Source organism: Cucurbita pepo, chromosome 1 (assembly GCF_057944985.1).
Source record: "Cucurbita pepo subsp. pepo isolate OVF chromosome 1, ASM5794498v1, whole genome shotgun sequence".
NCBI classification, from domain to species: Eukaryota; Viridiplantae; Streptophyta; class Magnoliopsida; order Cucurbitales; family Cucurbitaceae; genus Cucurbita; species Cucurbita pepo.
The window spans coordinates 7,209,022-7,231,057 of record NC_141798.1 but is presented as its reverse complement, the minus strand read 5'-3'; the positions used below and the strand labels follow the sequence as shown (position 1 = coordinate 7,231,057).

Sequence of the window (22,036 nt, the reverse complement as noted above, 5' to 3'; positions counted from 1 at the left end):
TATGCTTAAATAATTTTAAAATGAGATTCTAGATTGATTCACTTATAAAAATTTCGGGAATGTAAATACGAGGTGGAAGAAGAAACGGGAAGGAGCAAATTTGATTTGATTGTATGAAGGTTGAAACCTGCATGGAATAGCATTTTAAACTGAAACATGGAATGTTGTGGTCTGAAAATGATATGAATCAGCTGATGTCTTATTTACTTTAAATGAATCTGCAAACTCATTTCCCTTTATGGTTGTTGCTTGCAAGCACAAAAACCTCATAACTTTTTTGAACTAAGAAGCTAAAACGCTCAACATTGGTGGCAAAGACAAGTTTCAAAGCCATGATGATAGCCTCCAATTCTAATGTTGCAGATCAGTGTTTGGTTCAAAATTTAGAATGTGTGTATGTGTGTATGTATGTATGTATGTATTTTCATCCCATTTCAAGTAGTAGTCATGCATTTAGCCATTCTGAGTATTGATCAATGTCAAACGAGTTCATCTTACCATCATAACAGCAATACACCATTGGATCTTCTTCGGTATTGTTCAGCAAATCATCAAGTTCCTTCAGTGCAACATTCTGACTCAAAGACCCTGCAATCACCGAATGCGCTCCCGACCTGATATTGTCAACATCATAACAGCCCGCCATGTTCTGAGAAAATTCCAACTCTTGAACTGCATGTGGGTAGTGATTATCAGCTGAAAGGAAGGGGCAATCTTCACGATCCCCACCAAAGTATTGGAAGTTGGAATGAGATAAACTTTCGTTCATGTAAAGCTCGTCTGTGAAGATACGGTTGTTGTCGTCGACGACGAGGTTTGTCCCTTCAAATCCTCCATAACTACTTTTATATGAACATGAGTTTTGCTGGTTCATCATCCTGAGATGACAATTAAAAACATCTCGAGAAGGCAGTCTATGAGCATTCAAGCAGCTCGGGACCTGTAGTTGTATCAGCTGGTTGCCTGTAATGTTTGAGCTGTAACTTGGTTGGCCTAATATGTTTGTCATGCTATTGCGCTTTGTTGGTAACTCTTGAACTTGGTTTGTGCCAAGTGAAGTGCATGCATCACTTTCTGTCATCTTGTTTAAATGCTTCACTTGAGATTTGAATTTCTGAAAATCAGAAGCAAAGTTAGTGATAGAACTCAAAAAGGGAAATTTATTGCTAAAATGAAATGCAAGATAAAATATGATAGTTTTTCAATATGAACACTTGAACATTTGCTGTTAAACCTCTCACGACATGTTTCTAAAAGGAGTGACCCTCTTTGTTTTATTCCCTTTGTAAATATTGGTTAACTACGTGATCGACCGTGTTTCCCTGTTCGATGTGACTTTAAGAACATTTTGTGGAGATAATGACTTGCGTCGATTCTAAATCATTGAACCTTCCAATCCAATTTTGGTCTTTTTTTGCATGTGGAACCACATGGCGCCTCCTATGCTGTCACTCCTCAAAAGCCCACAAGAAAGAACTAAATGCTAATTATCGTTGAACTATTCTCGTTTTGATATGGATCGGTTATACTACTGTACTTTAGCATATACTTTAGTACCAAAATCATATACTTGGCCAATAAAACATGAATAGGCCAATATCAATAATAATAGTAATGAACTTTAATTCCCATACAGAGAGAGAGAATGAATTTTAGAGGGAACCTGGAGGTGACTTGCGACTTGGCGAAGCGTTAAGGATGGCTCATTCATCATCTTCAGGATAATTTTAGGGCTCGATTCTGTGAACACAAAAATCATCAAACAAATCGGTGAACAATTTAATCAAACTCACAGCAAAAACAGGATGAACATGAACAGAACGAGCAATTTACTTCTATTTCCAAGTTTGCTCAAAGCTTCTGTAAACTTCCGATGCAATTTCGAGCTCCAAACAATCCGCGACCTCTTGTGTGTGCGATCATTTCTGTTCGTCTTCTCTTCCACATTCATCGTTTCCAGGTAATCAAACACAGTCGCTGAAGGCTTCAATCTCGCTTCTCTGTCTCCACATTTTTCCTTTTCTTCTTCTTCTTCTTCAATCGGATTCCACTCTACTCCTCCTGCAACGTTCGAAACTCTTCCAAACATTCCGCCAATGTGAGATTTCTTCGCTTGATTCGTATTTTCTCCCAAATTCCTCGCCCTAGGGTTTCTGATTTTCCTGTATACGATTTGCCAAACAAGCTCGATATCCTCCATTGAAATCGGTTTTTCGAGGAAGTGATAGCCCCATTCAGCTATAGCTCTACCAGACGTCTTCATATCCCTCTCCGGCGACATCACTGCTCGAATCGCAAGCTTCAGAACGATCATTGAAGACATAGCTTTGAAAAGAAAGATCCAGGAAGAAAAAACATAGGAATTCTGAAATCTTACAGATGATCGGAATGCCAGTTTGATTCAGAATCGAGAGCGCATTCATATTTGATTCAGTGGCATTGGCCATTACAAGGTTGAACGGCTCATGTTTCTCCTCTATAATCATCGTTAAAGCTGCATCTGCTTCTTCAGTGGTCGTAACTGGGAAGAACAAAGGTTAGCCGATTTTTTCTTCTTTTTAATAAATATTTTTTAGATTATACAAATATTTTCCTTTCATCATGCATGCATGTTAGATCTCTCTTATATATATATACTCTACAATCGTATGATATTGTCCATTTTGAGTGGAAGTTCTCTTAGCTTTACTTTGGGCTTATCAAAAATGCCTCATACCAATGGAGATAATATTTCTCACTTATAAATTTATAATCTTCTACTAAATTAATCAATGTGGGACTCTCTCTTAATAATCTTCAACATAACGAACATCTGATTGAATTTATATTAGAAATAATCAAAAGGATAACGAAAAACATAATTCTTTTTAAATTTTGATCGGGAATTAAAATATATATTTAAAAAAAACGGAAAAACAATAAAGAAAATACCTTTGTATGAGAAATTTTGAAGCATTGAAGCAATGGATTGGAGAGAGTGCTTGTCATGATCCACCACAAGAACATGAATCCCTTTGGCAAAACTTGGAATGCCTTTGCTCCCCATATTTTTATTTTTATTTTTATTTTTTTTTCACAAATTCACAGTCCCAAGGGTTTAATACTTTATGTGTGGATATATATATATATATATATATATATATATATATATATAATATGGGAGATTAATTAATTTAATTGAAATTAATTATTATCTTAAAATGGAAAGCTTTTGCAAAATCATTCATTTAATCCATGAAACAAACTTTGACCTCCATTTCCATATTTTAATTGCATTCAAACTTTGATTCATTTCATTGCAATTTTTATTTTAAAACTTTGGTAAAAAATTACCATTATGGGAATTTGGGGTGGACAAAAATCTTATCTTAAAAAAAAAAAAAAACCATAATTAATTATTTTTTTAATTTAAATATAAGTTTTGAAGCGTCGCGTACCACTAAACAAGTCTTTTGGAGTTTATCTAAACATAAATTATCAATTATTATAAAAAATGTCGAATATTATATTTTTATTTAATCTATTTCAACGTAACTTCGATTCAATATAAACTATATTTGTAGTTGCTAGAGAACAATCGTATCAATAACAACGTCTTGTTTTCTTGTGTCATTTATAATATATAATTTGATCGATGACTTTTTAATTTAATAAAATTGTTGTAATCTAATTTGAGTCGCTAAAAGTTTTAAATCTAATTTTTTTTTCAAATGTTTAATAAATCTTTAAAATTTTAAATTTAGGTGGATTTTAGAAATTTTAAATTTTGTATTTAATATTTATTAAAATACAGGGGTTTAGACAAAAGGAATTGAAAATTTCAAAATAAAATTTATATTTAATAGATTAGTTCGTTTTAAAAAACAAAATTGAAATTAAAAGTTAGATTTATTTTAAAAACATTTTAAAAGTTTTGTAAATATATTAATAAAAAACTAAAAATCGAAAATAAAATGATTTGAGGATCACATTCGAAACTTGAAAGTTCGGTCGCCCCAACCAATCGGGCAAATAATTAGGGTCGACCCGTACCCGCTAAACCGATTTGGATACACATGCAAACCGACCCATTATTCGCTAGGTAACCCTTCGACTTCAAACGGACGGTGAGTTTAAATTTTTCCCGCCGGATCCGACGAATATTGATCGGAGAAGAAGCGGAAGAGTTCAGATTTTGAGGCCTTTGACAATGGCAAGTCTCTTTCACTCTTTAATTTCATGGCCACGGACGCTTTTCTTTATCATCTTTACTCGTGGTTTCTCCTCCTCTCTCACTTATCATTTCTTACTTTGAGTTCTTGATTTCAGGCGGATTATGCTGAAGAATTTGAGCCTTTGTTCGATTACAGCCGTGTTCAGCCTCGCTCCGTTGATTGTATCGATGGTAATAGTTCTCAAGCATGGATGATATTGGAATTTAACGGAAGTCGGAAATTTTCTATCATTTATAATTCTCGCTTGAGCAAGAAATGTCGAAATTTAGTTTCCTTGTCCTTGCAATTTTGGAAATCGATGGTGATTTTGTGCTTTATTTTTCTCCTGTTTGGACTAAAAACATTAGACGAAGATTCAGACGCGTGCATGTCTCCGGAACCTTTTTCAAAGCGATCAAGGATTTTAAATCCGGCGGTATATTATTCCCTTCATGTAGTGAAATAGTAGATTTTCTGTCTGCACAATGCTTAAAATTAATGTTCGTTGAAACTGTTAGTGAAGGTAGCCTAAAACGATCGTTCCCTTTCAATCAATATTTAGGTTACGAGTTTGGTGGATGGTAACCCAAAAGAGAAACAAGTGGAAATTGTAGATGAAGAGGAAGATTGGCTGCCTCCTCCACCAAAGGTGTTAGTTGATGCAAAGAATATGTGTGGGGAAGATTCCACATTGAAGGAGTTAAGGTATTCACACTTAGTGGTATGCATCTATTGCTTGGTTGATCCATTGATATAATAAAACGGAACTCTTATTCTTTATGTGCGTAAGCTGCTATGTCATGTGTCTCTTCCTGTATTGATAGGTTAAAGAAGCTAGAGTTGGCCTTAGTTGCACTATCTGCTAAAAACTTGTTGCGAGAAGTGGAGGAATCTGCAAAAATGGATGTTGGAAACACGCCCCAGGATCCCCTGGAGCCTGCTTTGGATGACCAAATTCCAATTGCTTCTAAAGAGAGAGCAAAGATTGTTCTTTCTGTACGAGACAGTGATAAAGAGGAGCTCAAACAGTTTCGCCTTTTCATGGTATGTTCTTATAGTGCAACCATCCCTTTCTGTCAATATATCTCATTGTTTACAATCACTGTTTTTGTTATACGTGCTAGATGCCATTTATTTGCCCTATAATCTTTCATTAGTAAGCATGTTTAGAATAGTATGTAGGGAAATGAATAAATTTTGTGAGTTTGAGTTGAAAAATAAGAGAGAGAACGTGCTATGATTCATCCACATCCAACCAATGTGGGATCTCACACTTTCTTTTAGCAACAGTTATTAGCCACATTTACCTTTCAATTTGATTTTCTTGTACTTCCCTTCCACATTATGATGGCCATAACTTCTCTATTGTCTTATGGTGATCATTAGATTTGAACATAGATGCTGAATGTTACTTTTGTTACATTAGTTTCTATGTACAGTTTCTGCGATTTTGAATGTGCTTGTTTTAGAACAATGATGGGTCTTTCTATGATTCATCCACACTTAGATTATGCTGAAAGTACTATAGATCTCCAATGGTGATGATACTTCGGATGTTATTTGATTGAATTACTTTAGGATAAACTCCCTGATCATAGTACAAAATATAATGCACCATGCCCTGTTGGGTCTTTCTTGCCCTTTTCTCATCTTCTCATCTTCTTATTTTCTGTCTTCATGTATTGCATACATTACCCCGTATATGATTATGACACTTCTGGGAGTGTTCCAAAACATACTCTAATGTGGTTTCGAATTTGAATGTTTTTATAGGATGACAAGTTTGAGCGTCTTTTCAAAATGTACGCAATGTACGCAGAGAAACGTAAAATCGATCCCAAGAGTTTGGTTTTCATTTTCGATGGGGATAAAGTCGGCCCAGACGATACCCCAACTGGCCTTGACATGGAAGACGATGACATGATAGATGTGAACATTAGGCCGAGTTGAGTAACGTGTCTTTTGAGTGTATATTTGGTGAATTAAAATCACCAGTTTTGGGGATGGGGGGAGACTTGGAAAGGTCTACTTTAATACTTTTTACCATATGATGAACAAATCGCTTATGGAAGTCTGTGAAGGTTCCTTTGGTAAATTTATTTGGTTTTAAACTTGACATTATTTAAAAGTAGTTTAATACCAAATTAATTTTTTAAACATTTTTAACGATTTGGAATCTCACGCGCCACTCCCCATACACTGAACTTATCCAGTCTCCCCTTTTTGGAATTTCGCACCCCACTTTCCACATTCTTCCTTTGATGGGGTCTCGAGTATCCAATGATTGTCCTCCTTTCTTTCCACTTTTGCCCCTCCCCCGAAAATTGCGTTTTTTACACGCGCCTCCTATTCTCCACCTTTTTCCTGTCTAATATGGGATTAATTAATTAATTAATTAATTATAATCGGTTTCTTTTTTTTGTGACGTGTAAATGACGTGTTGGTGACGTTTGGAGGTAGCAACGTCTCTAATGGTATTTTTTCCCTCTAATTTTTCATTGAAAATAAAGAAAAAAAAACACTTAATTTATTGTCATAAATGGTGAAAGGGGTTGCTTTTTCATTATATTCTACATCAAATTTGCGACAAATTAATACGAGTGAAAAGTTGCATAAAAACGCTGACTTTAAAAGCCATGGGAATTTGGGCTTTTATTTTGACGCCTTTAATTGATCGATGTGGATGACAAATCTATCATAAAGTGAGTGATTATTAGACTTACCCTTTTATTTTTTCTTCCTTTGTCTGCTTTTCTCTTTTCTTTTTTTTTAATTAGTGAGGGGTCAAAACTCTTTTTCCTACATAGAATATGAACAGATGTACTAAAATGATGAACTTGAAGATTATACATCTCATTGATGAAAGAGCCTCGACAACATGTTGAATGTGAAGAGGGTGTCTTATGAACACAATGGGATCTATTGTAAATTTACAAATAAAAATTTATCAAAAATGTCTATTATTTGGTTTATAAACTTAAATTTATAAATTTGAAAAGAGGATAATAAAAGTGTTACAAAATTGAAGGGAAAAATACATATAATTGTGACTTTCAAGGGCATTCCATGTAGAGTCACATCAATCACAAAATTATATAAATATATATTGTTATATTGATATAAGTGGAATATATAAAAGTTTAATATGATAGAAACCAAACCCCTGATTCCACCTTTTGAACGGTCGTCGTCGTCCAAATTTCCATGCACAACCTTCTATGTCTCTTGTGGCTCCCACATCCCACATCCCACCCCACCCCTTCAAAATCATTTATTTATTACTTCTTTTACCAATCCAGATAAAAAAAAAAATTCCCCTAAAATTTACTGCTTTACCCTGTCCCAGTTGTTTTTACAATAAAAGTAAATATTTTTGTACCTAAACAAAAGAAATGCTTTAAATTACGGATCCTATTAAAAATTTCCCCACACTATTGTGTTACCCCACCACCATTGACATAACAATAAAGAAAAGAGGTCACATGCCATGTCGCCATTGAAACCTCCCCCCCCCCCCCCCACCATTTCCAAATTAAATTCAACGACCGAACCCCCTCGTTTTCCGAGCTAGTGGAGCTTTTCCCATTCCCCGACACACACAATTCCCCTTTATATACCCCTCTCAATTCCCCGCATTCTCCTCCACCGCCGCTATGCGCACTCCACCCACCGTCTGCGGCGGCCGTCACCCCGACGCCAACTTCGTCGTCCTGTTCGGAGAATGGCCGGGGAACCGGAAAAGAAAGAAAAAGAAGTGATCTAGCAGCTCTGCAGCTTCCTCTCCCCTGAGTTTCTTAGTGCTGACGTGGCGGGAGAGTGACGACGTCGTTGCATTGCGGGGAATTGAGGTGCAGCGGTCCGAATTATTAACTTTTAATTTAATTAAACTAAATTTAATTTTGAATTTTGTTTTGTTTTAGTATATACTTTATTTAATTTCCATATGGTCCTTTCACTCTATGATTATTGTCTCTAGTCCCTGTAATTTTAATTTTTTGCACTTTGTTATGTATTATGCATCCCTTACACCCATCTTTCTACTCTCTCTCTCTTCTTACTTGTTTTTTTTTTTTAATAAATAATATAAATAAATAAATAAATAAATGTTAATCCGACTATATTCAAATTCCCATTAACATAAGTACGAGTAACTTGTGACAGATAAAAGGTAGATGAAATTTTAATAATTTTGAAGTATATGGGCTAAAATTAATATTTAAAAAATATAAGGACCAAATTGCTAAAATTAATATTAATCAGCTTAGTTTGTTATATTAGTGATTTAAAAAATACTTGGATAATATCTTGGTTGAGAGAAAAATTAAAAAATCCACGTGGATGCACGGCTGGACGCAGCAAAACGATTATGAGTATCTGACGTGGAAAATGATGGCCCAGACAAAAGCCGCGTCGGATTGAGGACTTGTGAGGAGTAGGCTCGACTGCGCCGTTCCACGGCCACTTACACCAAACTTGAACTGTCAAAAAGCCACGTCTCTCGTCCCTCGCCCCTCTCTTCACTGTCTCGTGCTTCCACAGCCACCATTGTCTGTCTCTCAACAAACTCAAAACCTCCAAAACCAACTCCTTCAATGGAACCATCCTTCTCCCACCGCTGAATTCTCAACTTCCCTATCTTTTTACTTTGCATGCCATTTCCTCTCTTCTGCAATTTTATCGCCCTTCACCACTTCCCAAAACCCTAAAACCCTCCCATTCCTATCACCTTCATCTCGCAATGAAGGACCGTACTCCTTCCTCCAATGGCGCCGTTTACGTCCCTCCTCACCTCCGTCTCCGTTCCGTCGTTACTCGTTCTGATCGTTCCTCTGCTGTTTCCGCTGTTGACTGCAAGCTTAGGGAGGCTCCTGCCTCGCTGCTCGATTCCGGAACCATTCCTCCGCCTTGCCTTGATTCTCGATCTCAAGAACTCCTCTCGATGGGGAAATCGCGTTTTAATTCCGTGCACTATGATTTTGCCTGCGACGATGGGGCTCCTGTGGATAGCTGGGTTTGTAATTTCGAGTGTTCGCATTTTTACTTGATTTTTTATTAGCTGATTAGCGACGTATTCTCAATTCTGTCAAAGGCTTGGCGTGCATTTGACTTAAAGTTTAGTTTTTCCAGCGGGAATTAGTATAGGGCGCGCTTAAGTAGTTTCTCCAATTACTTGAATTTAGGCATTTCTTTTAACTGGATTGAGTTTTTTTTTTTTTCCTTTCTTTTTAATAAAAAAATTCCAGTCAAGTGTTTGATCGAGCATGTTCAGTGTGACAAAATGGGACTCTACAATTGATAAAGTTATATCGTTATTTATCGGTTATTTAATAGATGGCAAAGATGCCGGCTATGACTTTCGTTAGGTGACTGATTTATAGATGTATGTAGAGGTCGGGCAGCTTGTGACAATATTGACTACTTGTTTGGTCATTGTTCTTAACCAAGGAGAATTATGGACGAACTTTTTAATACCATCAAGAAATGACTGGCGCCTCCAAAAGTAAACGATTTTGTGTTTCAACTCGGTTTTGGGTCTGAATTTTAAAAAGCCAAGGTAGATCTGTTTAGAATTTTTGAGTGATACCACTTTGTTTTTGGCGCCTCTAAAGGTAGAAGATTGTTTCTGATTTGATCATGCTGTATATATGTAGCATGTTAGCTTGTACCTTGATTTGATATGTTTTGTAGATTTTATTTACTTTCTTACCAGACTGTTATGATAAATTATCGAAATATGTACAGGGTTTTTCACCTCCTGCTAACATTGATTTGTGGAAAAGGAAGTTAGCACTACTTTTACGTGACAAGGAGAAGCAAGAGTTAGTTTCAAGGGAGAAAAAAGATAGACATGATTTTGAGCAAATAGCTGCTTTGGCAAGTAGAATGGGACTTTTTAGGTAACTTTTGATTCCTTTGAACCTGCAATGTGTTTACCACTGCAATAGATGCTTGTTATTCTAAATGTTCTGGTTGTCATTCTTGGTAGCCATCTATATGCCAAAGTTGCTGTTTTTAGTAAGGTCCCGTTGCCAAACTACAGATTTGATTTGGATGATCGGCGTCCACAGAGGGAGGTATTTAGTTGTTGTTTCATTTTACAATTTGCTTTTGTTTCACATAATTTAAAAATCATCTGTGTGTGCTAATTATCATAGTTTTGTTTTTATTCCTCTGTTTTCTTCACTTGGAAGCAATATTTTTTTGCACCATTAAGTCATCATTTAATGCATCAATGTCACAGAAAAAGAATAGCTGTATTTGTGCTTTGTTTTAATGTGTACAATTTTTGGGTTTACTTTTCCCTAGTCTGCTTTTATGCATATTTTCCCAGAAATTGAAGCTTTTTGAATATGATCAGGTTTCTTTGCCTCCTGGGTTGCTTAGAAGAGTTGATGAACATCTGGGAGAATTTCTCTCTCAAAAGTCTCGGTTTAAATGTTTTCTAGATAACTCCGTCTCTAGATCAAGCAGCAGTGGTAGCATTGCTACAGATGAAGGGCTTTTTGAGCAACCTGAGCTACAAGCATCTAGTAAGGCTGTGATGGAAAAAATTCTTTGGCGGAGAAGTTTGCATCTGCGTGATCAACAGCATGCTTGGCAGGTTCAATTTCCCTAAAGCAACTTGTTTGCTTTATCTCTCAAAGCATTTCATTTCGTTGAATAATTTTGAACTTCTACATTATAGGTTTGACTGTCTGGTTAGGTATGGTCTATGACTAGTATGATGCGCACAAGCTTTTCTGATTACTAATGCAACATTTTTTTTTTTGGTTCTTAAGATACTTGTATTTGATCTTAGAAACAGCATTTATTTAAATTAGGAAGTACAAGAGCGAGGTGGGGAACATTTTATTTGCCGGTGGAGAGTTCTTATGACTGAACTTGTTGAAGAAATTTCATTTTTGTCCATATGTTTGTACAATTTGAATAATGACACCCTTACACCGTTTTGTTTATGTGATCAAGATAAAAGTATCAGGCTTCTCATTTTTAAGTGATCTGGGATGAATGAGTGGGATTTTTTGAAGTTTTTGTGTCCTTTTGAAGTTATTTGAACTGTTTAGTAGGACATGGTTATCTCCTTTCAGGTTTTTGGTCATTTTTCTCATGCCACAAACTGTAGATTTTTCTCTGTTGTCACTTTTATTAATTTTTTTATTCATACGTTATTTTTTAAAATCAGTCATCTCTAGAAGGAAGAGAAATGCTGGAATTCCGGAAAAAACTCCCTGCTTACAAGGAGAAGGATGCATTATTGACCACAATCTCACAGAATCAGGTTGTTCATGGTTTTATATATTAATATATCATGTCTTTTTAACTTGCTTCGGATGTTAATTCGTCATTTCATTATAAGCTGTCAATGAATGGCATCCTCATAACCATCAATTTTAGTAGCCAAGTTGCATTTTCACTACCCTGTATAACACGTCTATCCTAGAGGTGTTCTTTGGATCAACTCCTTTTTTTCAGTTTTTTGGCAGCTCTGGACAGAGAGGATTTGAAGAACATTCCAAACTGAGGAATGTATTCTTGAATTCTTTTGGAATATAATCTCTTCATTTTTCCAGTTGGAACCTCTTATTAGAATTCCTTCAATTATTCTTTCATTACTCTCTTTCTTTGACAAATTAGAGAGCTTCTCTAGCATCTCCTTGCCGTTGTATGGATCCCTTATCCCCCGAATTTCTATTTGTATACATTTTTTACAAGGTCATTGTTCCTTAAAATGCTATGATGATATTGGAAGTTGGAACTCTTGTCCTTTGTTAAATGGAAAAGGAAAGAAATCTCTTGTTCTAAAAAAAACAGTTTACCATTTTGAATTTTTTATCCACTATTTTTGTTTAATAACACAGAAAAATTCGGACCTGTGTGCTCTTTAGAATAACTCAAAAACTTCAGGTCTGTTATACCATCTTTAAAATATTTATGTCGATTAAAGCTCTTTCCACATTATGGTTGTGGAAAAGAAATTGGTTCATCATCTCTCCCATATTGTTTTAGGTCTGTTTGTCAGATCCACCTTCATGGGAATTACTAGTATTTTTCTCTATTACACCTTGAGTTCTGTTTTTCATGATTTTGTGTCATGTAACCAGTGTATAAGTATAAATTTGCCTTGGCATTTGGATTCTGCAGGTTATTATTATTTCAGGTGAAACTGGTTGTGGCAAGACTACGCAAGTTCCCCAATTCATTTTGGAATCAGAAATAGAATCACTCCGTGGTGCTGTTTGCAGCATCATATGTACACAGCCAAGACGAATATCTGCTATGTCTGTCTCTGAGAGAGTTGCTTCTGAAAGAGGCGAGAAGTTGGGTGAATCTGTAAGCAGCTCAAAATCTCAAACCAAAACCATTTACATCTAACGTTATGGATTATGATAAATTTTTCTATTTCTTCAAGGTTGGTTATAAAGTGCGGCTGGAGGGTATGAAAGGGAGGGATACTCATCTTCTCTTTTGCACCACCGGCATCTTGTTGAGAAGACTGCTGGTTGATAGAAATTTGAAAGGCGTAACTCATGTTATTGTTGATGAAATTCATGAGCGTGGAATGAATGAAGGTGAAGAGTAATAATTCAAATAAGGTGATTTTGGTCTATGCAAACTATAACTTCTAATTCCAAATATTTTTCATTCTAGATTTTCTGCTTATTGTCCTGAAAGATCTCCTTCCTCGTCGACCAGAATTGAGGTTGATTCTAATGAGCGCAACTTTAGATGCAGAACTTTTCTCATCCTACTTTGGTGGGGCTCAAATAATTTACATTCCGGTAATAAGAAGTTTGTTATTGTTTTCAAAGAAGAGAATTCAATGTCGTTGTGGTACTACATCTGCAATTCAATTTCATTCCTCTATGACTTAGTTTGAATGTTTGCAGTCTTGGCTCCGATAACTTATATTTAGACTTGTATTATCCTTTTTTTTTCTTTGCTTGAAAACATTTTTGCTGCACACCTCCATGGGTTAAGCATAGTTGTTAAGGAGACTGGCTTCATTTAACTGAAATCAAATTTTTTGCTGAGACTGTTTGGTAGATTTTTTTTGTTAATTAGTTCTAGGATCTGGGACTTGTAATATTAAGATTATTGTGAAATGATTTTCAGACTCATGTTCTTTTCCTGAGATAGGCATTTTGTGAAAATAATTTGAGAAATGGCCAACTTGAAAATAGTAGTTAGTGCAATAGAATAAAGAATTGAATTTATTTCTTAGATGTAAATGAACCTAAAAGGGCAATATTTCTCAGTACTTTGAGTTCGATACTTGTGAATTTTTTTTTGATGATGGAATAATTCCAAAACCTTCATTGAATGTTTTCCCTGTTGGTGGAAGTTAGCTCATCTCAAGGACTGGAACTTTTAGTTGAATGCAGCCTGAATCCTTTGTTTTGGTCTGCATTAGGGATTCACACACCCTGTCAAAACTCATTTTCTGGAGGATATTCTAGAAATGACGGGTTACAGATTAACTCCATACAATCAAATAGATGATTATGGTCCAGAGAAGACTTGGAAAATGAGCAAACAAGCACCAAGAAAGAGGAAAACCCAGATTGCCTCTACTGTTCAGGTATGCGAAGTTTTTCAATGCACTAATACTTTATAATCCTAATATGCTAATGTTTTTCCTGCATGGAACTTTTGTAATTAGGATGCACTTATGGCAGCTGATTTTAACGAGTACAGTCTTCAAACTCAGGAGTCTTTATCGTGTTGGAATCCAGACTGTCTTGGATTTAATCTCATAGAATTTCTTCTAGTCAGTATATGTGAGAGTGAAATGCCTGGAGCTATTCTTGTTTTTATGACTGGGTGGGATGACATCAGTTCTCTGAAGGAGAAACTTCAGTCTCACCCTTTATTAGGAGATCCAACTCGGGTCATGTTGTTGGCATGCCATGGCTCTATGGCCAGTTCAGAGCAGGTAATATTGAATTGTGGAAACAGAATGATTTGATTCGCCACATGTCTCTCTCTCTGCATGGGATATTGGTTAGCATGAATGCATCCATTCTTTCTGTGTGAGAAAGTCAATATTTTTCATCCTTATTGAGAGAGAGGAATATGATCATACTTTCTCGAGCGACTGTGAATGCATGAATGCATGAATGCATCCTATGTACTCTATGCTGTTTTTTTTTTTTTCGTTCTGTTCTGTTCTTTCTAAAATTTTATTTCACAAGTTTGTATTATTCATCAATGTTTCGGTGTTAATGTCAAATGCCTGCAGAGGTTAATATTTACTGAACCTGACAAAGGAGTGAGGAAGGTAGTGCTTGCAACAAATATTGCTGAGACAAGTATCACGATAAATGATGTTGTGTTTGTTCTGGATTGTGGAAAGGCAAAAGAAACATCGTATGATGCTTTAAACAACACTCCTTGTTTGCTTCCCTCTTGGATATCCAAGGTTTCTGCTCAACAAGTAAGGTTATATTCTCTTGCTGAAGATATGAGTTATTTCCCTTGGATGTTAGCATATGCATGGAACCATATGTCCATTTTATTTTTGGTTTGAATGTTCCTCTACGTATAATTGATAGTCCATTAATTTTGATTGTTTTATTTTCTCGCCTTCTAGAGAAGAGGAAGGGCTGGTCGTGTTCAACCTGGAGAATGTTATCATCTATACCCTAGGTCTGTGTTTGATTCTTTTTTCGAGTATCAGCTGCCCGAAATTTTGAGAACACCTTTACAGTCCCTCTGCTTGCAAATAAAAAGCCTAAAGCTTGGAAGTATATCAGAGTTTCTATCTAGGGCTTTGCAATCGCCAGAGCTACTAGCGGTTGGTCTTGTTCCTTCCTATTTCAATCTGGATACAGTATATAGTGAAGTTGAGGCATTTAAACCTTTAACATTTCTTTGTCTATGAGCTCCCTTTGCATGCATATCCACTGACCTGCACTCTATCATGTTTGCTGCATAAGTTTTGGTCAAACATTGTTTGCAGGTTCAGAATGCTATTGAATATTTAAAGATCATTGGAGCATTTGATGAGAGTGAAAATCTTACTGTCTTAGGTATGGAGTAATGATTAAGCTCTACCTTTTCTCCTGATGATTATACCTTAGGTATTGTATAGTTTGTAATTTGAAACAGATTACCTCATTCTGTGCTCCTGACAGGTCGTTATTTGACTATGCTCCCAATGGAACCAAAATTGGGAAAAATGTTGATAATAGGTTCTATCTTCAATTGTTTGGATCCAATTTTGTCCATTGTTGCTGGCTTCAGTGTGAGAGACCCTTTTCTAACACCACTTGAGAAGAAGGATGTAAGTTTTCTTTCATCATGGTACATCATATAATAGGCTCTACATTTCTTTAGTTGGTAGGAGCATGTTACCTGGAATTTGTTTGCCTCTTTGTGGCATTTGTTCCTTGTGTGTGTTTTTTCCTGTTATTATCAACTTGGTCTTATTCTTTTGAATTGAAGTTTGTCTCTATAGTTAGGGTTTTTGACGTCTTTGTTGTTTAGTTTTCTTGGTATGCCTTTATATTCTTTCATTTTGCTCGATAAAATTTGGTTTCTTGCCAGAAAAAATCAATAACCTCTTACTTATTCTGGAGTGCTTTTATATATGTTATATAGAGCCAACCCCTCAACATTAATTTGGATAAGCCTAATACTTGTGGCTGATAGTAATTGTTCGAAGGAGGTCAAGAAAGAAGCTGATGATTGTTGGTTTTTAGCAGGCAATTGACTTCTTCAGTGCTTAGGTTTTCCCTTGCTGGATAATCTAAAGTCGGGATTGTTTTGTGATCCCATTTTTTTGTTTTATGGTTTTATCCTGACAATGAAATGGAGACAACGGTGAAACAATAAAGCCCAAACAAACCACAGCTCAACTCTAAAGAAACCTCACATAGCAGCCACATCAGCTGAAAAAACGGTCCCAAGTAAGGGAGAGAAGATCTAGCAGCAATGCACCAAATATAGGAGATACTCAACTGCAATTCCAAAAAAGAACTTGCTTTCAGCAAAAAATACGGGCGCTGTCTTGCAAAAAATTTGATGGATAATACTAGAACCACCAACCAAAAAATTGCCCTGAATTGCCAAGGCGATAAATTGCTTTTCAAATTTTCTCATGCAAAAAAGGGGCTTAACAAACAATTATTTGCGGTTGAAACCACAATCCACTTACGATTGTAGCATAACTGATTGAAGCTTAGAGATCCAGGCGTTTCTCTTCTAGTGACCCAAAACTTCTAGCTATGGGAGGTTGGTACAAGTATTGACAACCTTAAATGCAGAGATATGGCATTGGAAGTTCCCAATGTCATTAGAAATGAAGGCATTGTGATATCAAATAATTGTTATTAAGTCTGGTTATTGATCCTAGTGGATGGTTTTCAGGATGGCATCCGTTTTTTAGTCCCACGCTTGTATGGGCTTCTTACACCCTACCAATTTGTAGTCGGAGAAATCAATGGAGAGTGAGAGATGGCATTGAATCTTTTCTGTGATCTCGTTTTCTTTTAGATATAGAAATAGGGTGATATCTTATCTTCAACCCCTCCAATATTTCTCATTTACTGAATAAAATCTTCTGTAATACGAACAATGACAAGTCGTAAATTGAAATAACAGATTTTAAAACAGTTCCCTCATCAATGTATTCTGTTTTATTTATTTAAAGGCTGCAGAGGCTGCGAAGTCCCAATTTTCACGAGATCATAGTGATCACCTTGCCATTATCCGGGCTTATGAGGGATGGAAAGAAGCTGAGAGGAACTTTGGTGGTTACGACTTCTGTTGGAAGAACTTCCTTTCTGTACAATCGATGAAGGCTATTGATTCATTAAGGAAGGAGTTTTTCTCTTTGCTTAGAGATACTGGTTTAGTTGATGAGCACTCGAACACGTACAATGCTTGGAGTCTAGATGAACGACTCATACGTGCAGTTATTTGCTGTGGCCTCTATCCTGGAGTTTGCTCCATTGTGGTATGTCGTTGTCTTTATTTAATTTTAATCACCCTTCTGTTTTTCTTTTCTTAAATCCTTGGTACCAAACAAATTAATCCATTTATAGTTTAGTCTTTCCATTTTTGAGGTAAAGTACCCTGTTACAACAAAATTCAAAAGAATAAATAGTTGGAATTTTAAAAGGGTACCACCCTATTACAGTAAGTTAACATTTGATTGGCCAAATCATATGGCTATGGGAAGCATGGACACTGCAATGCTACTTTGTGCAGACTGTCCGTGTCAGTCAGACTCAACAAGGACATTATCCCAGGACACATTTTGGAGTATTCAATTATTTTGTTTTTTAAAAGAACAATTGACTGGACAAGTGGAGATAGATGATGAATGGGATGCAGCAGGATGCAAAGGACAGATTCGTAATGTGTAGAACATCTTTCGTATAGAGAATGAAAACAATAATTAATACATACCTTTTACCCAAACCTTTCAAGTGTTCATTAAAAACTAAAGACCAATCTAAAACACACTCAGCACACACAAAGCATTTTCCAATTATACTTTTTTCTCTACATATTTTTAAGAATGGATTGAAATGAGAATGTACGTCTGTCTATATTTTATTGCCTATTATGCAATTATGGGCGGAGCAAAAAACAAATGAGAATAGCATGTCGTTATGTCTGTCTATGCCTCTGCCTTGCCTTGTGCCATTGTTGTCTGCTCTTCATAAGACAATGGCACTTATTCTCTCTCTATCAAGTAGATAATTTCTTTGTGCTTGCCATAAATATGATGTCACCTTGTTTATTTCGGTACTCTTTTAGTGTTCTCTAACACTAATCAGATGCAGCATAATGAGAAGTCATTTTCTCTCAAAACTATGGAGGATGGCCAGGTACTTCTCTATTCGGTAAGCATGTTCTTCAACCGATTGTATGTACAATGGATTTTTTCCCTTTTCACAAGAAATGTAGCCAAGGTATTACAATTACCTGTTATCATCCTTTTAATTCCATCTTCACTTTTCTCTATAGAACTCAGTCAATGCTCGAGAGTCGAGGATTCCATATCCATGGATAGTTTTCAACGAGAAGATAAAAGTGAACTCCATTTTCCTTCGAGATTCAACAGCTATCTCTGACTCAATGCTGCTTCTCTTTGGTGGAAGCATCTCAAAAGGTGATCAAGTAAGTATTCTACGGGTTGACACCTTCTCTCGTAGTAGTTTTTCTTTGCAATTGACGTCTTTCTGCTTTTTGTTTCTTTAAAAAATTCATATATTGTCATTTCAAATTCCAAATGTAGTACTAAACTCTTGTTCTTGCAGGAGGGACACTTGAAAATGTTGGGCGGTTTTTTGGAATTTTTTATGAAGCCTGATGTAGCAGAGACATATCAGAAATTAAGAATGGAACTTGAAGAGCTTATACAGATGAAGGTAAGTTGAATATCGTATTTTGTGTGTTGATAGGATCTGTGGCTTTTGTTTACTCTTAGTTTTAGTTGATAATATGTGCTCTTACTATGATTGATTAATACGTCTATTAATCAAGTTTCCATATGATATAATCATTCAGTTTTATATTTCTTACTACTAACTATTTTTAAAGTTTTTTACTGACGTTTTTAAAATATAGAAAATATAGAAACAAAACTATATAACGTGAAATGTTACTAGACTCTAAGTGCTTCTATTCATTGATTTGGTCAAAGTACAGCTACTAAATCCTACGATGGACTTGCACTCCCACCATGAGCTCCTATCTGCTATACGCTTGCTTATTTCAGAAGACCAGTGTGAAGGTCGATTTACTTTTGGCCGGCAGATCCTTCAGCAACCTTCCAAGAAATCAACTCTGGCAGCGGCACCAAATTCTGTTTCAAGAATTGAAAGTGGACCTGGTGGTGACAATTCTAAGAGTCAGCTGCAGACTCTACTCACGAGGGCTGGATATGCTGCACCCATCTATAAGACAAAGCAATTGAAGAATAATCATTTCCAAGCAACCGTTGAATTTAATGGACTGCAAATTATGGGACAACCTTGTACCAACAAAAAGAATGCAGAAAAGGATGCAGCAGCTAAGGCTCTCGAGTGGTTAATGGGTGGAAATCAGATTGGGCACGACTATATCAACCAAATGTCTATGATGCTAAAAAGAAGCAAGAAGGATCATAACTAACCCAATACTTCCACCTTTTAACGGAATTGCATTTTGAGAACGCAGTAAAATCAGAGACCACATCCAATGAAGCTCAGGTAATTGCTCTTCGGTTCAGGACCCCTGAATCTCATGATTTCTGGATTCATTCTGCTTTTGACCTTGAGAACTGAAGATACTTAAAAAAAGTACTTTATTATAACAGATTTGGAGGAGCAGAACTCGGGGTTCATGGAAATACAAGGACATCCACATCCTAGGCTGGACCTTGAACCGTAGGGCTGAGGTTGAAGGCACTGGAGTTGAATAATGGGGGGGGGGGGGGGGGGGGGGGGGACCAGAAGTCAAGTTTGCAAGGGGGACGGCGAAAGCGATGATATACTGCAAGGTTCGGTTTGATTATTTTGTATATAAATTTATTCAGATCCCAGTCACATACATACATGTAAAATATCATTTTTTGGGGTGGGGGCAAAAAGAATAGTAGGCCTGTAAAATTCCAATGGAAATTGGTAGTGTGGCAGTAAACAATGTCTAGTCCTAAAAAAACAGGCATGTCAGGAGGGGTGAAAGATGCAACAGTACATTTTACAGTCTGCACCTTTCCTGACTCTTCTTTTAAAGACGCTGGGTCCTCCACAGTCTGTATCTTTCCCCATTCTTTCTTTTTATGATGCTGGGTCCTTGCAATTCTATGAAAACAGCAAAGATGCCCCCAAAGGAATGGAAAATTTTCTGTGCCATGTCAATATCATTGACACCAAATTGTGGTGAGCTGAGTTTATACACCATTCTGGTCCTCTTGTCTGAATCTGAAACTTGGCCACAGAATACAATGGGTTAGAGATAGAGTGAGAGAGATAAAGAAAGATCCAAATGGTAAAATTCATGGACCACCAGAGATGTATTGAGTCCACAACAAAGAGCAAGTTAATCTGATCAATTCTCAAATCCCTAGAGAATTCTGTTCCTCCAGGTCTCCCCAACTGTAATCCATTGCGGTGGGAAATGGAAGGTACACATATTTTTGAAATGGAAATTAGTGGAAGTGTTTCGTTTTTTGTTTGATAATTTGTATTTTCCAGGGGAATGCAACAGTGAGTGATGGTGGTGATGGTGGTGATGGTGTAGGAAATGGAAAACAAAAAAAAAAAAAAAAAAAAAAAAAAAATAGTGTGTCGGATGGAAAAGAGGGGAATCAGACAGTGGGAGTAGAAGACAGGCTGTGAATGTCATTTTTCTGATACCTTAAAAACACAAAATGTCTTGAAAGGGGATTGGACAGAGTACTGCGCATTGGATGGCAGAAAGTGAGGCCACACAGTTATTGGAAATTAATTCTTTGTCTCATACTTCTCACAAATTCTTCACACCATCATCATCATCAATGCTTGTCCCTCCCTCCCTCCCTCCCTCCCTCCCTCCTCGCTCTTCCCTTCTTCAATTCATCCTGCTCTTCTCACCACTATATTTTTGCCAACCCAATGGACCACTCTTCTTTGCAGATCTGATCTCACCTCCACTTAATGTGAATACTCTTTTCTACTCGTTGTCTCATTAATAATATCTCTGAACGTGTCAAGTTGTCTCTCATTCTCAAAACTTTTAATTCTCAAGTTTTGAATTCTTGATTCTCTGTACAAACAATAAGTTGGAGTTCTATGTGCACGTTTGGCGTGCTATTGAATATTATTCCTATAAGTGGGATACAACCAATTGTACTTTTCTAATTATATCTATGAAAAGGTGTTTGAAAAACTCGTTGACTCTACCGAGCTACTAAAGGAGGTAGACCTTTCGTGTCACCTTGAGGGAAGCTCATCAAAGTGGGATTTTGGGTAGGGGCGATAAATTTAAACGTTCAATAGTTGGGTGTGAGTAGTGATTAATAGAGGGGTAAGACGTTGTCGGAGGTGGATTATTGTACCAACCAATTAATTATGTGTTCATTGATTAGTAAGGTAGTGAGGCCTACAATATATGTTGCACGTATGCTTGTTTGGACACATTGCATATTCCTCATCAATCAAAGAAGTGTTTTTAATTAGAGGAACCTTTTTCTATATTACTCTCAATGCCCCCTTTGGGTCCCTATTCTTTTCCACTTCTCCCCTTCTTTTTCTTCTTAATATTCATTACCATTATTATAAAATCAATGTTATTTAATGTTAATATTCATTCAGATATTCAATATTCTTTTACAATTCATTGATTTATTAGACCAAATTCAAAATTAAAAACGTGATTTGTCAATAGATCGATCAAATTTTAAAGTTTTTATATATATTGTGAAAGGTACAAATTTAAGATAAAAAAAAAACATTTATGCCCTATATGCGTGTTTGTATAAATATTCATTTCGCATCCAAAATGAACATTTAATGAGTATTAATATACAAATTTGATACTTGAAATTACATTTGAAATGATATTAATTATGATAGAAATAGACTATTGATATATTACTCATATAGTATTAATACATTATTGATATGACAAATTGCATTCCATTTATTAGCTGTTATTTTTTTTATGATATCATTGATATACTTTATATTTAGTATATTATACTATTGGTAGGCCTACTGGAAAGGAATTGTGAATGAACATTAAAATACTAAAATACTAAAATATTGTTATATTTTAAATTGTATTTTATAAATAACAGGAAATGTGTGAAATTATAAAATAAAATAATAGAGATGGAAGGGAAAGGGAAAGGGAGGTGGTACTGTGCC

General features: G+C 36.0%; 3 protein-coding genes and 1 long non-coding RNA gene across 8 annotated transcripts; 2 read left to right on the top strand and 2 right to left on the bottom strand.

Annotated features, from left to right (window-relative positions):
* Positions 1–178: 178 nt before the first annotated feature.
* Positions 179–3,066, bottom strand: LOC111807265 (two-component response regulator EHD1). Of its 2 annotated transcripts, XM_087123472.1 has the most exons (5): positions 2,932–3,066; positions 2,378–2,521; positions 1,834–2,283; positions 1,664–1,740; positions 179–1,114 (listed from the first exon to the last, which is right to left on the bottom strand). In XM_087123472.1, the coding sequence occupies exons 1-5, from the start codon at positions 3,044–3,046 to the stop codon at positions 446–448; spliced, it is 1,455 nt and encodes a 484-aa protein (XP_086979598.1). In that variant the 5' UTR covers positions 3,047–3,066; the 3' UTR covers positions 179–445. The 2 variants fall into 2 exon arrangements, with proteins under 2 accessions (XP_086979598.1, XP_023548689.2); XM_023692921.2 differs by lacking the exon at positions 2,932–3,066 and having other exon boundaries at positions 1,834–2,299; positions 2,378–2,532.
* A 974-nt stretch (positions 3,067–4,040) lies between these two features.
* Positions 4,041–6,278, top strand: LOC111810893 (uncharacterized). The gene is made up of 6 exons (XM_023697727.2): positions 4,041–4,192; positions 4,309–4,384; positions 4,562–4,629; positions 4,756–4,898; positions 5,018–5,237; positions 5,967–6,278. Exons 1-6 carry the CDS (start codon positions 4,190–4,192, stop codon positions 6,141–6,143), a joined length of 687 nt encoding a protein of 228 aa, XP_023553495.2. The 5' UTR covers positions 4,041–4,189; the 3' UTR covers positions 6,144–6,278.
* Positions 6,279–8,655: 2,377 nt separating this feature from the next.
* On the top strand, positions 8,656–20,089 carry LOC111793843 (DExH-box ATP-dependent RNA helicase DExH5, mitochondrial). 4 transcript variants are annotated; one of them, XM_087124250.1, is made up of 20 exons: positions 8,656–9,204; positions 9,936–10,090; positions 10,180–10,267; positions 10,552–10,794; positions 11,377–11,472; positions 12,336–12,524; positions 12,604–12,763; positions 12,843–12,973; positions 13,606–13,773; positions 13,855–14,127; positions 14,434–14,628; positions 14,785–14,988; positions 15,154–15,223; positions 15,329–15,477; positions 16,846–17,151; positions 17,981–18,046; positions 18,171–18,323; positions 18,464–18,574; positions 18,855–19,396; positions 19,504–20,089. In XM_087124250.1, the coding sequence occupies exons 1-19, from the start codon at positions 8,932–8,934 to the stop codon at positions 19,317–19,319; spliced, it is 3,495 nt and encodes a 1,164-aa protein (XP_086980376.1). In that variant the 5' UTR covers positions 8,656–8,931; the 3' UTR covers positions 19,320–19,396; positions 19,504–20,089. The 4 variants fall into 4 exon arrangements, with proteins under 4 accessions (XP_086980376.1, XP_023531674.2, XP_086980372.1 ...); XM_023675906.2 differs by having other exon boundaries at positions 8,790–9,204; positions 17,987–18,046; XM_087124246.1 differs by lacking the exon at positions 13,855–14,127 and having other exon boundaries at positions 8,790–9,204.
* On the bottom strand, positions 18,796–19,464 carry LOC111793868 (uncharacterized). Its single transcript, XR_002814987.2, has 2 exons — positions 19,321–19,464; positions 18,796–19,102 (listed from the first exon to the last, which is right to left on the bottom strand). It is a non-coding gene; the product is annotated as an uncharacterized LOC111793868 (long non-coding RNA).
* Positions 20,090–22,036: the final 1,947 nt, after the last annotated feature.

Coding starts and splice junctions, on each gene's coding strand:
- LOC111810893 (XM_023697727.2), top strand. Junction 4,385..4,561: donor CTCCGTTGATTGTATCGATG/GTAATAGTTCTC, acceptor TAAAAACATTAG/ACGAAGATTCAGACGCGTGC. Junction 5,238..5,966: donor AACAGTTTCGCCTTTTCATG/GTATGTTCTTAT, acceptor ATGTTTTTATAG/GATGACAAGTTTGAGCGTCT.
- LOC111807265 (XM_087123472.1), bottom strand. CDS start 3,046: ATGGGGAGCAAAGGCATTCCAAGTTTTGCCAAAGGGATTCATGTTCTT. Junction 2,522..2,931: donor TCAAAATTTCTCATACAAAG/GTATTTTCTTTA, acceptor TGTTCTTCCCAG/TTACGACCACTGAAGAAGCA. Junction 1,741..1,833: donor GAGCAAACTTGGAAATAGAA/GTAAATTGCTCG, acceptor TTGTGTTCACAG/AATCGAGCCCTAAAATTATC.
- LOC111793843 (XM_087124250.1), top strand. CDS start 8,932: ATGAAGGACCGTACTCCTTCCTCCAATGGCGCCGTTTACGTCCCTCCT. Junction 12,525..12,603: donor GCGAGAAGTTGGGTGAATCT/GTAAGCAGCTCA, acceptor TATTTCTTCAAG/GTTGGTTATAAAGTGCGGCT. Junction 18,324..18,463: donor GCATCTCAAAAGGTGATCAA/GTAAGTATTCTA, acceptor TTGTTCTTGCAG/GAGGGACACTTGAAAATGTT.